Genomic DNA, 14473 nt, shown 5'->3' on the forward strand with positions numbered 1-14473 from the left:
GAGTGAACTTTACTCTCATCAGAATTGGCTCAAATAGGAAATAACATACATACTCGATAGGAATATAGAAATCTATCTTACCTGCAGGAAAATAGGACAGGAATGGGATATGGGAAAAGGAAAAGGATGATTAAAAGAGAGGGCATATTCTTCGCAAAACACTTTTGAGGAGGGACAGGATAAAAGGAGAGGGAGAATAAATAGGGGTGGGGGTGGGGGAATACAATTAGCAATAGTAATTGGAAAAAATTTTTGAAGCAAGTTTCTCTGATGCAGTATTATTGTTCTCTGTGAAATGATGAACAGGTTGCTCACAGGGGAAAAAGTCCTCCATGAACAAAATGAAATATATTGTAAACAAAGTAATAGCAATGTTGTGGGATGACCAGCTGTAAATGACTTTGTTGTTCTCAGGAGTACAATCAGTCATACCTACTCGGAAGGACTTAGGATGAAAAATCTTATCCATACCCAGAAGCAGGGCAGAGGGGCCTCATTAGTTGGTTGTGATTGCATTGTCTTTTTAATGTACAGATTCCCAAAATGTAAATGATAAATTAGAGACACCATCTTCTCTCTTCCAGAAATTTGTAGCCTTAATTGAGAAAATAAAACATCCCATATAAAATATTGAGGGTGTGGTAGTGTGTGATTGTTGTGTATGGGTGTGGGGGTGTGTATGTGGGTGGGTGTGTACATACACATAATTGTGCTCATGTGCATATACACACGCATACACACCTTACAGCGGCATCCCAGTGGGGAGGTGGGTGGGGGGAATTCAGTATAGTGTTTAGTATAATAGGAGTCTGTAATATTTGGGGAAAGCCCTATCCTAGGAGTCAGGAGATCTGGACTCTGCCATCAGCTTGCTTTGTGACCTCAAAGATTGGGCTTGGATTCATATCCCAGTTGGGCCACTTAATAACTTCTTATTTGTGTAGTCTTGAGCAAGTCATTTCAGATATTTCTTGGCCGTGGTTTATTCAACCCAGAAGTGGATTGAACTTGGCACTCGCAGCTCTTCCCAATCCTTTTTGACCGTTAAGATTACTTACTATGACTCTGAAATACTGCTGGTGACCTTTGCATGTGTAAATCTGAGTCAGATAAGTAGGCCTCAGTTGCCTTGCCAGAAGTAATGGATTTAAGTGGTAGGAGAAGTGGATTGAGGTAAAGAAGTCACTGAAATTCAATTCACTAAAGGCAACAGAGGGGGACTCTGCTTAGAGAAGGAGGCTGGCTGAGAAAGCACCATCAGAGGAGTAGAGCGAGCCATGAATTTGTCGTGGAAGTTGAGAGTGTTGGATAGATTAGAGATGGTGAGCAGAATTTCTAGCAGTGGAGCGTTGTCTTTGCTGTGGCTCAGAGAGTAACTAGACGTCCACTACTGGAAGGAAGGGTGCAGATGTCAGCTGTTAGTCGCTGAATTCAGGGATCAAGAAGAGGAGTTAAAGCAGCTGTGGGAGGAATTAACTTGAGCAATAAGAAAGCCATGGGGGTGTGAAGGACTCCTCAAGGATGAGGAAAGAAAGGAGGAAATTACTCAGAGCCAATGGGGGCCATTGCTGAAAGTCATAAGCTAATTCCCAGGGAACTAACCACCCTGGGAGTCTTTCTGCAGACCTTGAAATGGGGCTGTGGAGAGGTTTTGGTTAACATAGGAGAGAAGATGAAGTTCTTCCCTGGCCCTACTGGGGCTGTCTGTCCTGTAGCTACTCACTTCCTGTCTTTTTTTATGCGACTCTGAGTAGCAAGAAACTGGTTTTCACCATGAAAATATGAGCACATAGGACTGATTGAACTGGACCGCCCTTTACCCAGGGGATGCCAAGATTCATAAGATTTCATAATTTGGTCTTTAAAAAATAGAGCCTGCTCCTAAATTCCTGTTTTTCCATTTTCTATAGGATTGATTATATTTAAAAGGACACTGTCAAGTGCTTTCCCCTCCCCCCCTTTGACATTCATGTTTTCTTCTTCTGTCTTAGTGTTGGCAGCCATTTGAATTTGTTGTTCTGAATGGACCTGAAATGAGCGGTTCTTTCTTAATTCCTTTGCCCAGAAAAATCCCTAGGAATTGTTGATAGTGACCACAATGTCTTTGTAATGTCTGCAGAGCAGTCTGAAAGTTGTATACGAAGCATATTAAAATATATATATATTAGAAATGAATTATCACAGCTAAACCTTAGCCTTTAATGTATCCGACCCCCTAAGGGCTCTTTTTTATGTGACTGGTATCACCTGATTCCCTCAAGGACACCTGATCCACATACAGGATGATTCTGGTTCCCTTGGTTTTCTGTAAGCCAGACAGTGTCGGATCTGTTTGGGAAATAGCCTCCAAAGGGAAGGAATCGGCTCATTGAGGCTGGAGGGCTCTGGAAGTCTTGCTTGTCAGCTTGAGCATAAGGCCACTAGAGGGCACCTGGTGCTGAGAGCAGCGAGCCGGGCACTTGCCCCACAACAGGGGCTAAACCAGTACTTGCTCTCTTGCCTTCCCAAGATTTTCCTCGGCACTTTTAACTTAGCTGCTGGGGTTTGGTCAGATAGAGAGTCTGCATATTCTCTGTAAGTTCATTTCCCTCTTGCTTTCCTTTCTCCTTTTGACGATTGCACTCATCACCCAGTAAGGCCTTGGGAGTGTTAACCTGCACTGTGATCGGTCTCGGTTGGAAGGGGAAACTAGCGGTTTGCTCACTGTATCTGTGCTCTCAGTAAACTTGTGTTTGAGGAATGCCTTGAAACCCCCAGTTGACGAGCGCCCCTTTGCTGTAGGAGGCCTGGCCAATGGCAGTGGGCGTTATATCTCGGCAGCTCCTGGAGCAGAAGCCAAGCACCGCAGCGCGTCCAGCACGTGCAGCCTCTTCAGCTCCAGCAGCCAGCTGTTCCCTCCCTCCCGGCTGCGCTACAGCCGGGCCGACATTATGCCCTCCGGCCGCAGTCGCTTATTAGAAGATTTCCGGAACAACCGTTTCCCGAACCTTCAGCTCAGAGACCTCATGGGGCACATAGTAGAGTTTTCCCAAGACCAGCATGGCTCCAGGTGAGTATCTTCCGCTTGTCCGCATGCGGCTCCCCTGTTTGTTTAGAGGCCTTACAGCGACCTGGTGGGTGGTCAGTCTCGAATTCTGTTCCTTGGGGAGATCTGACTCGGAAGGCTCCAAAATCGCCCGTTTTGCTGTATCCTCCAAGAACAGAAGCTAGCTGGAGGCATGATTGATTGATGGGCCTGCCTTCCCCCCTTCTCCCTCCCAGACAATAATACTGTTGTGAAGAGCCTCCCTGAGATATTGTTTCCTCACACTGTTTCGGGTAGCTCGATGATCTTGTTGACCTTTACTTTTGGTTTATTTGTTTTAGTGAGTTGGGGGGATCAGGGTTTATTCTAAAAATTAAAGATAAAATGCAAAACAAACGGCGATTATAAATATGTGCAGGAGCCCAAGTGGCTTTGTTTGCTCAGTGCTGTCCACTGGCATTAGTGTTTTCCCATTCCTGCTTAAGATCACTCCTGACTGTAACTGCACAGCCCTGGAAAGTAGACTTACTTTATTTGGGCCTGTGTGACCTGCATGCAGTAAGATGTATAAATTAGGGATTGGGATGACTTCAAAATGGTCTCAAAATAATTAAAGTAGGGCTTTTATAAAGCATCCTGAGGACCCAGATCCAGAGTTGCCAGGTTGGTTTTGGAGGGGTTAGGGTGGTTCTCCTAGTGCAGCTCCACCGGACATGGTCCATGTCACTGTGGGAGTTGCCATGAAACATCAAGAATTTGGCTCAGGCCATGCAGCCATCCTACATCAAGAGCGACTTCTCAGGTGATGTTTCAGTTGGAACACACGAATCAAGCCAGTTCCTGTGAAAGATTCTTAGCTGGTGTCATTTCAGCATAGGTATCATTTACGAGTTTGCAAGATCTAAGGAATAGCAGGAATGATAACAAAGAAACGACTGACCTTTTGAGTTGGGTAGATCTGGGTTCAGGTGCGACCTGTGGCGAGCTCTGGCGGTGGCTGTACCAGGTTACGTCACTGTGTCTGGGTGTAGCTGATGGGAGCACTGTGAGCCCGGAAGGCAGGCTCTCACACAGAATGGGCACAGACCCCCCTGGGATCCCAGACAAGCCCCTCACACAGCTTCTCAGGCTCCCAGATAAATGAGCCAGTCATTGGAGCTGGGTCACAGATGACTCCTCCCTCCCCCAAATAAAAAACAAACAAAATCCAAGAACTCAACTGGGCCAGAAAATTACTGAAGGAAGTCTGAATTGTTTCCCTCTCCCTTCTCCTGATCTTTGTGAATTTCCAGCACGGGAAGTATGGTGATACAGGGCCAGATTTCAGGTAGAAAGACCTGTGATGAAATTGCAGTTGGATCCCTTCCCTCAGTAAGCATCGGGCTGGCCTCTTCCTAGCTTGCTCATCTTTTTTTATATCTGACTTGACTCCAAACAAGCCATCTAAATCTGTACCTTTCCACTTGTTGTCCCTCCTGTCCCCTACTTTCTGGCTTTCCTGGCTCCCTTTGAGATGCAGCAAAGTCTTTCCCAGCCTTCTCTGTGTCCTCTCTCCTCTGAGATGACCTCCTTCTCACACTGTATTATGTTCATTGTTTTGTTTTGTTTTGTTCGGAAATTTTTTTCTTCATTAGAATGTGAGCTCCAAGAGGGCAGGGACTACATTTACCTTTATTTATTAGTATTTCTTCAGTCAATATCCTATAAAGCTTTGTGTATTTTAGTTTTTAAAAATCCATCTACAGATAAAATGTGTAAAAGAATGAGCAAACAGTCTCTTCTGAGGCAGGGGGAGTCCCATGGACAGCACAGCATTTTCTGGAGAGTTGAGAAGACCAGAACCTGGCTTCTTAGCTGCACTGTGGCCTCGAGGAAGTCGGCATCTGCAAGACTGTTGGGATCTCGGGCATCATGGTCTGTGCCCATGAAATCTCAGACCTTGTCCGATTGAAGCAAAAAGAGTGGGAATAGAGGATGATCATCAAAGAAAAACTAACCTTGGCCAGTTTATTCCCAAAGAGGAAAGAATGGGATGAGGAAGTAATTAGACTTTGATTTTTGATAGGACTCTAAGATCTTTAGATCATCCTAAGATCATGGGCTAGTTGACTCTATTAGTGGTTTTTTAAATGGTAGTTCAGGGAAATATCATAGATATAGTATCTCAAGATTTATCAAACCAAAGAAACAAACCCAAAGTGATGAGCTTGATAGTGTAATTGTATAATTTTAGAATGTCTGGTACATCAGACCGATTTGAGAAAAAAATCGCTGTCAGAAATTCAAAACGAAAACAGGTATGAGTAGGTAGGACTTTGAATGAGATCCATGGCTTGTAAGGAATGATAACCTCCAAAATGAATACATGACATTTATTGCCATTTTGGACTACATCCTAAAAGACACCGTTTACATAGACTAGGGAGATGTGGATGAGCATGAAAATGAGGCTGGATCTGGGCAAAGGCCTCAGATTCCTCAAGATAAGTTTATGGGACTTCCTTTCAACTCTTACCTTCTTCTGTGCTTATACCACTTCTAAAACCTTTTAATAAGAAGCGGGCCAGATGGGGAATGGCCTTGGGTTTGTCCCTCGAAGGATCTGGGAAAAGCACAGCTGGAGAAAAGGGAACTTTGGCCTCATCCGGCAAAGCCCCTGCAGTGAAGTCCATCTCAGGGCATCGGCCTCCCTGGAGGTTTTAGATCAGAGGCAGCTCAGATGCTTGTCCCAGAGATTACGGGGACTGTATTGATTTCTCTTTAACTCTGAAGTTCCATGTTTCTTTGAATGTGTGGAATATTGGGAGAATTGGAGGCTTGGAGCCAGCGGACATGGGTTCCAACCCAACCCCGGTAACCATAGGCACTTTCTGGAATTCTGTTTCCTTTTCTCTTCCTGCAAAATGAGCAAATTGAATTCCAGGAGATCCCTCTGAGGACGATGGACATGGGTTTTGTTGGTTCTTTGCTGTTATCTACAGATGGCATTTGAATTTCTGTTCCTCGTAGGTTCATACAGCAGAAGCTAGAACGAGCTACGCCCACTGAGCGCCAGATGGTATTTAATGAGATTCTGCAAGCAGCCTATCAACTGATGACGGACGTCTTTGGCAACTATGTCATTCAGAAGTTTTTTGAGGTAAGAAGTTTCCTGTTTCTATCACTGCTGATCCCACCCACCAGTTCTGGGTGTTTGGACTTTGTGCTTTAATGTTTAAGGATGTCCTTAGGAGGGTCCTTTGGTTTCTGGTGAATTCACTTTGGCGTTCCAAAGTGTCTGCCTTATCTATGTCCTTTCTTTTTCATCCCTCTTCCAGTCTTTGTCTCTATCTCTGGTAGCCTTTGTCTAAGAATTTTTATTTAGCCACCCTAAACTACAGTTTACCTGTACCCAGAAACATATTTAGCTTTGGAGTGGTCAAGGTCAAAGGGAGGTATCCCGAGGCCTGGCGAGCCTTAACAAAGAGTCTTTGCTTGTCTTCTCTCATTTTGGGGGAGAGGGGAACTCAAATTCCAAGAGAGGAGGACAGTCAGTAACCCCATTGGGTTTCAGGCGGCTCAGTTTATTCCTCCTTGTGAATGAGAATCCTCTCCCCAGCAGATTTCTCTTCTGCCCTTTGATGCTTGAAATGATCGTTTATTCTTACCAGACTGTTATCAATTGCTGTGGTTTGGGCTGCAAGTGTTCCAATCCCTTAATATCAAAGTAACCCAGTTTTCTTCACTTTTAAAACTGGAATAATGTTGCCCTCTCCCCATCCTCCGTGGGAAGGGGTGAAATACTTGGTAAAGTCTGCCGGACTCCACTTCCATACCCCAGCTCTTTTCTTTTCTTACAGTTTGGGAACCTGGATCAGAAGCTTGCCCTGACTACCCGGATCCGAGGCCACGTCCTGCCATTGGCCTTACAGATGTATGGCTGCCGGGTCATTCAGAAAGCATTAGAATCTATCTCCCCTGACCAGCAGGTAATTGTAAGTTATAACCACATCTTCTAAAATTCACTTTTTTTTTTTTTTGCATGGTTTTATGCCCTTTGGGCATAGTTTTGTTGACAATTTCATTTTTCACTTTTTTTTAAATAGCTTTTTATTTGCAAGTTATATGCATGGGTAATTTTACAACATTGACAATTGCCAAACCTTTTGTTGCAATTTTCCCCCTCCTTCCCCCCATCCCTCCCCCGATGGCAGGTTGACCAATACATGTTAAATTTGTTAAAGTATAAATTAAATACATAATATTTTGCTGTACAAAAAGAATCGGACTTTGAAATACCGTACAATTAGTCTGTGAAGGGAATCAAAAATGCAGGCGGGCAAACATAGAGGCATTGGGAATTCTATGTAGTGGTTCATAGTCCTGTCCCAGAATTATTTCGCTGGGCATAGCTGGTTCAGTTCAATACTGCTCCATTGGAACTGGTTTTGTTCATCTCATTGCTGAGAATGGCCACATCCATCAGAATTGATCATCATATAGTATTGTTGTTGAAGTATATAAAGATCTCCTGGTCCTGCTCATTTCACTCGGCATCAGTTCATGCAAGGCTCTCCAGGCCTTTCTGAAATCATCCTGCTGGTCACTGAAATTCACTTTTCTTAGAGAATTGTTCACGCTTGTCTTTTCTGTTCATGTTTATTACCTTTGAGTAACTTTAAAAAATAAAATTCTTAAAGTGAGTCAGTTTACTTGCATTGGATTTCCTTTCAATCAATCAAAGATTATTTATCAGGTCCTTCTGTATCCCACACATTGGTGTAAGGGGTGCCAGCCCTAACCAACTGCCATACCCTTCATTGCCCTTTAGAGCTGCCCTTTGCCGGTGGGGTCAAAGTCAGATTAGCAGGGACTGCCGAAACATCCGTGAGAATCCCTGTGGGCCGCAGATTGACTTTGTTGTGAAATGTATTCTGATCCATGTTTCATTGCATGGTTGGTTATTTTGTTATCCCAGTGACACTTGAAGCTAATTGAGGCCACCCTCAGGAATGTTGGGGACCCCACCTGGGCCGCCCACCACTCCTTGGAGCAGACAGCAGACAGGGTTCCCCCCTCGGGCTACCCTGACCCCAAACCCTTTTGCTTTGTGGGAGTGAATTAGTGGCTTTGTTACAGAATGACATGGTCAAGGAGCTGGATGGCCACGTACTGAAATGCGTGAAAGATCAGAACGGGAACCACGTGGTTCAGAAGTGCATCGAGTGCGTGCAGCCTCAGGCCCTGCAATTCATCATTGATGCTTTTAAAGGACAGGTAAGCAGGGCCCTGCGGGCCACGGTGGGGGAAGGGAAGGTCTCCTCTCCTTCTGCTCCCAGCGTTCAGCGCTGTTTAGAAGAGATTTTGTTCCTTTCCCTGGGTGTGTTTCCTTTTGTCTTTGCTTGCAGGACAATGGGACTCTGTTAAGTCTCAGGGTTCAGCTCTGCCCCTTTGATGGGCCTGGAGATGGGTCAGGAGAACCTGAGTTCCAATCTTGCCTCAGACACTTCTTGACTGTGTGCTACTTTTCTGCCTGACTCGGTGTCCTGATTTGTAAAATTTGCATCTTAACAGTCCCTCCTTCAAAGGGGTCATGAAGACCACGTTTATGAGGCTCTTTGTGCCTCTGAGGGCTGTCCGATCCCAGCAACTCCCTGGCCGGGCTGTTTGCTGAGAGGCCTGAGGAGGAGGGGCCCCGGGGTCCCGACATAACTTGATTTTGTGCCTGCCCCTGAAGGTGTTCGTGCTTTCTACCCACCCATATGGCTGCCGAGTCATCCAGCGCATCCTGGAGCACTGCACGGCCGAGCAGACCCTGCCAGTCCTGGAAGAGCTGCACCAGCACACGGAGCAGCTGGTCCAAGTAGGTGCTACCTTGGGCCAAGGCAGGGGGGCTTGTGCTCTGGGCCCTGAAGTAGGCCCTGCCTTTGTGGCACTTATAGTCTAAATAGGGGCAGGGAGTGTTCCTGGGGCAGTCACCAGGAAGAGGATCACATATGGGGCTGTTTAGAAAGTGGGGCCTGGGGAGGAGAGGGCTTCTTCCCTCTTGGGCAGGGCTTCCTGTTTCTCACTCCACTTTTGCTTCCTGGGTTCATTCTTCCCCCTCAGAGCAACATCCTTAGCCACAGTATGATGGGGCTGGAGGAAGGGTGACTTTCTTGTTTTCAAACACCTCTCTTCCTTGGGATCCCTAGTCTTCCTCCAGACTCCTGCGGGAAAGCCTTCCTGACCCTTGATCCTTATTCCCCCCCCAAACAATTTATCCGTGTTGGAGCACATTTCCCCTCAGCCCAATAAGCTGTCAGCTTTCTCGAAGACAGAGCCTGGTGAGGGGGATCACTGTGTCCTGGCACACAGAAGGCAGTGAATGAGCGCTTAGGGGTCATGGGGCGTAGGCAGGGCAGCCGCCCTGGAGGACAGAGCAGAGACCTGCTGATGGCCCACAGATGCCCTTTTCTTCCAGGAGTTGGGCAGTGAAGTGATGGGCAGCGGCGTGGGGCCCAAGGGCAGCTGGGCGTCTCTGTAGGGAAGGGGTCTGTGCAGAAGGTCGGGAGGGACTGGCTGTGGCCAGAGATGGCGTTGGACCCGGGGCTTCCTCTGTGTCATCAGTGACTTGGTCTCTGTTTAGGATCAGTATGGAAACTATGTTATTCAGCATGTTCTGGAACATGGCCGCCCCGACGACAAGAGCAAAATTGTTTCTGAAATCCGAGGCAAGGTCCTGACCCTCAGCCAGCACAAATTTGCCAGGTATTATTGCGGCGTTCCCCCACAGCAGCGCGCTCGGAGCGGGCTCAGAGTCAGGCTGATGTGGGGAGGAGCCGTTGTCTGAATGTGATCAGAGCTCTTGTGGAGAGCTTTTTGTTTTTAACATGTTAAACGTTGAAGCTGTGACCTAGAGAGAAGCTCTTGTCAAAATTGGGGTCCTCAATTCTTGGGCACAGAGGGTCCTGAGACCACAAAGCTGGAGCGCTGACAGTCTCCAGGGCATTTCTATGCTCGGGGACATGAAGGGCTCCCTCGGGGCCAGCGGCGACCCAGGCCACCCGACTCTGCGAGCAGCTGAGCGAGAGGAAACCGGGGCCTTCTTTTAATAGGGGAATACTGTCCATACTGGTTGGCACAGGGAGGGTGCCCAAGTCTGCCCACCGTGTTTCCCCCACAGAACGAGCTGGAAATGCCAAGTTTTGTGTGTGCCCAATCCAGTTCTTGGGCAGGAGCCCCAGTGAGAAGCTCCTCCACTGGTCCCTGGAGCTCCAGGAAGGTGGTTTGGAGTGCCCTTTCACCAGCCGGTGGCTTTTAGGTGCCCGGGTCCTGGGCAAGGCAAGCTTTCCTAGGGGTTGGTACGCCCCATGCTCTGTGGAGCAGAGAGACTCCTGATTGCTTGTTCCCTTTAACACAACACCGTCTTGGAAAGCAGTTTAAAACCCATGGTGGAAAGGGAAATGGGAAGCTGGGGTACCCCTGAGGATGCCCATCACTGGGACGCCACATCCTCGGAGCAACCCGAACACCCTCCGGGATGAGCTGTAGATCCCGAGGGAGAATCCCTTGATTTAAGAATCAGAGGTGGACGGGACTTGACTTTTAACACAAGACGCCCAGGGATCCGGGGATGGGGAGCTCAGAAGGCAGGCTGCTGGGCAGCGGCCGGACATGTGGCGCCGCGACCCCCCAGCAGACTGTGACCCCGCCTGTCCTGTCTTGGCAGCAACGTAGTGGAGAAGTGTGTGTCTCACGCGTCCCGCGCCGAGCGAGCCCTGCTCATCGACGAGGTCTGCTGCCAGAACGACGGTCCTCACAGTGCCTTATACACCATGATGAAGGACCAGTACGCCAACTATGTCGTCCAGAAGATGATCGACATGGCGGAGCCCGCGCAACGCAAGGTCCTCATGCACAAGGTAGGTCAGGCAGAGGGCGAAGCCAGGAGCTCCAGGCCTGGGGGCCGCCGGCCCACCGGGAGACCACGGCTCGGGGCCCTTGATTTGGGCGGCCCAGAGGTGACGGCGGTTTCTTTCTCAACCACAGATCCGGCCTCACGTCACCACTCTGCGCAAGTATACGTACGGGAAACACATATTGGTCAAGCTGGAAAAGTACTACCTGAGAAACAGCCCGGAGCTGGGGCCCGTCGGGGGCCCCCCGAACGGAGTGCTGTAGGGGCACTGCTCTGGTGAATTATCAAAACACAACTCGACTCGGAAGGTGGCCGTTTTTTGTTAAGCAGACCTATTTATTGACTTGATTCATCCATTTGTACATTTTTTAAGGTTCTTGTGTATATTTTGGGGGGGTGAATGATAGAATATCTCCAGCCCTGATTAAAGACCTATCAGATTGGATTGCTGGCAAAGCACAGAATGCCTGTATATGATGTAATTGTATCAAAAATAGCTGTCACATATTTTGTAAATTTTTACCTTGTAAAGTCACAAAAAATAGTTTTTAAAAGGAAAAAGTACAGTATTCTTTTAATAAACTGGCTTGCAATCTGGTAGGTCTCCTACCCCATAGCACAACAGGTTTATAGAAATGTATATAGAATAATAGTCCTCCTCCCCCCCCTTCTGTGAAGTCTTTTATACCAGATTGACAAATTACCTGCATAAATATTATTACTCGCTAACCGAGGAAGTGAAGTTGTTTTTTGATAATTCACAACCTGTTGCCCAGGTGACTCAATGAGGACAAGAACGTAGAGGATCTGAGAAGAGCAAGGCTTCCCCCTCTGGCTGTGAAGCTGGTTTTAGTTACAGACACTGCCCTGATTTCTCTAGCAATGTATAGAAGATGCGCCGTGTCTCCATATCTATGTAGTGGTCGTAAGAGGTAGCAGAGCAAAATCATGGCTGTTCATCCACCCCCTCCCCCTCCCCAACTGCCCTGGCTGAGAAGCCCCAGATTCCTTCCCTGGGCGGCCGTGCCGCTGGGGGTCGGCCGGGATGGGGGTGGGGGGGCTGGGAGGGCCTGGGTAGAAGCGACATTGAAGCATGAGGACATATTCAGAGAGCTTTTTTTGCTTCCTATAAATATATGCATTGTATGCGTGTAGTTCTTAGGTGTAAGTTTACAGTTTGACGGCAGATCTTGGTTCATTGTTTATTATAAACTTGGCTAATTTGGTAGTGAAGCTTTTCTTGGCTGTACAGATGTACATTTGTAAACCTTCATGCTGTAAATGTAATTTGTTTTACCCTTGGGGGGTGGGGGAGAAAATTGCATTTTAGTGTATATTCAGATCCCCAGCTCTTTTGCCCTGACATATAGTGTTGTATAATGTAAATTTATTTCTCCAAATCAAGAGTGATTTTTAAAAAAATTTTATCTTTATATGGTTTCAGGAATCTGAACCAGGTTTCTTTTTATCTATTGTGAGAAATGTCCTTTTGTTTTATAACATAGCTGTTGATTCTGTTACTCCAGACATTTTGAGAATTGGATTGGGTTCAACTGAAGTCAGGGTATTGTGCTTAGTCAGAGCGTTCTGGACTGAGAAGGCATCTCACCGCAGAAGCCACGGCTTTTTCCATCCTCCTCAATGTGGTGTGATTTTTTTTCTTTGTACAGAAGAGTCCTGTATTTTTAAATAGGCTCCCAAGTAAGAGCAGATCTGTAAAATACCCTTCTTTTCTCTGGACATTGGACATTGTAACAGTAACACGAAGATGATGTACATTTACAAGAGGCCTTATGTACATTTCCCAAGGAGCTTTTTAAGGCAAAATTGTGACCATATGTGTATAATTAAAGTCGTTTTTAATCCTTTGCCTATGGAAATATTTTGGAAAAAAAAAGCTTGCTTTGTATATTCAGTTTCTGAAAGATAAAGAAAGTGCTTTGTATTTTGTATAAAACATTTCTGTTGGCCCATTTTGGTTTTGTGCCATTTCAGTCATTGGATCATGTCAAAGGGCATTTTTTCCAGGCTCTTCAGAAGAGAAGGAACCCTCTCCGGGGGCAATCCTGCTTTAGAGAGTTGTAGCTTTTTAATCATTCGTATCATGAATCTGTACTGACAGCAGGAATTGGGGGGAGGGGGGTGCCAGGAATATGTTTTTCGGATTTAAAGTTGAAGCATTATACTAGCAAAAGAAAAACATTCCTTGGTGAAGAAGAGAGAGAATTTAGCCAATTTTTCATTGGTGTCTCTCTCTGCTGGCTTAGGGAGTGTTTGGCAAGCTCAGTTAGACCACCACGGCCGTGGTCTTTGACCACACGGAGCTCATCAGTCGTTTCCACCCATGCCATCCATCTCTACTTTGCCGGTCCCGGGCAGGGACGCTGGTCTCCTAACGAGGCTTTCGTCCCCCGTTCCCAGTTTTTGACCAGAACATGTTTCTGTCATTGACCCCATCAGGAACCCGAATGTGGGATGCTATCCTAGGTCCCTTTGGTGTCCCCAAGCTGGTCTTCCTTAGAAACAGGGTCAGGAACCCTGAGTCCCATCCAGGGAGTGTGTCCACTCGTGGAGAAGCGGTCAGCCGGTCTGAGACCGCTCAAGTCCAGACGGCGACGTTTCATCTCCCCGGCCCTCGGAGGCCCGTTTGGCGAAAACTCCTTCGTGACGTTGGCGAGATCTCGGAGGGTTACCTTGCGGGGTCATCTCCTGCCTGTCCCACCCCAAACCCACCTTCCTAAGCCTTTGTGTTCATCTGGGTTGCAGTTAGGGTGAAGCCTGAAGGGGAAGTTTGTTTGGGCAGAACCATTCAGCTTTTGCACACGAGTGTCTCCTTTTGATATGCATTGTTTCTGGACCAGTTTGTTTAGTCTGATAAGTCCTGGCTCTTTTTGGTTCATATGGAATAATGTTTTATTCACTTATTTGTATATTCTGTATAAACTAGGAATTGAAAAAGTGTGAATAACATTGTATGAAATAAACCTGGTCTTGTGTTTTTCTCTAGGGAGATAAAAGCAAATCATTGACACCTCGCTTAACTTGCATGAGCTGCCCACTTGTAGGCTGCTTGGGGACTTGGGGATGGGCTAGAAACCGCTGTGGATAATTTTGTGATTTAAGGGGTCGTGGAGGGGAGGAAAGGGACAGAAATAAAGTGGTTTCACTAACTCTAGAACAGGGGTCCTCAAACTCCGGCCCGCGGGCCAGATGTGGCAGCAGAGGACGATCATCCCCCTTACCAGGGCTATGAAGTTTATTTATTTAAAGGCCCACAAAACAAAGTGTTTGTTTTTACTGTAGTCTGGCCCTCCAACAGTCTGAGGGACAGTGAACTGGCCCCCTATTTTAAAAGTTTGAGGACCCCTGCTCTAGAACCAACATGATTGGCTTTTCACACGGGTACCTTCCACTGACTGAGGACAGGAGGTTAAATTGGCCTGTCCCAGAAAGATTTCCCCTCTGGGAACCATTCTCCATTCCTATTTTGGTCTCATGTTACCCAGGGATGAAGCAGAAGGATTGTTCCAAGCCGCCTCCTTAGAGTCAGGAGATACCTGGCTGTGTCC

General features: G+C 46.9%; 1 protein-coding gene across 8 annotated transcripts in view; it reads left to right on the plus strand.

The window, feature by feature from the left end:
- Positions 1-13888, plus strand: part of PUM2 (pumilio RNA binding family member 2) — a 78240-nt gene extending 64352 nt beyond the window's left edge. For 4 of the 8 annotated variants that reach the window (XM_051974094.1, XM_051974087.1, XM_051974092.1 and 1 more), the window contains 8 exons: positions 2782-3049; positions 6035-6164; positions 6865-6999; positions 8144-8281; positions 8742-8867; positions 9633-9754; positions 10716-10908; positions 11036-13888. In XM_051974094.1, the coding sequence (XP_051830054.1) occupies positions 2782-3049; positions 6035-6164; positions 6865-6999; positions 8144-8281; positions 8742-8867; positions 9633-9754; positions 10716-10908; positions 11036-11167 (1244 nt within the window). In that variant the 3' untranslated portion in view covers positions 11168-13888. The remainder of the gene's footprint in view (positions 1-2781; positions 3050-6034; positions 6165-6864; positions 7000-8143; positions 8282-8741; positions 8868-9632; positions 9755-10715; positions 10909-11035) is intronic. The other 4 variants (XM_051974091.1, XM_051974096.1, XM_051974095.1 and 1 more) reach the window with 2 other exon arrangements.
- The last annotated feature ends 585 nt before the right edge of the window (positions 13889-14473 follow it).

The sequence above is a fragment of the Antechinus flavipes genome, chromosome 2 (assembly GCF_016432865.1).
Source record: "Antechinus flavipes isolate AdamAnt ecotype Samford, QLD, Australia chromosome 2, AdamAnt_v2, whole genome shotgun sequence".
In the NCBI taxonomy this organism is placed as follows: domain Eukaryota; kingdom Metazoa; phylum Chordata; class Mammalia; order Dasyuromorphia; family Dasyuridae; genus Antechinus; species Antechinus flavipes.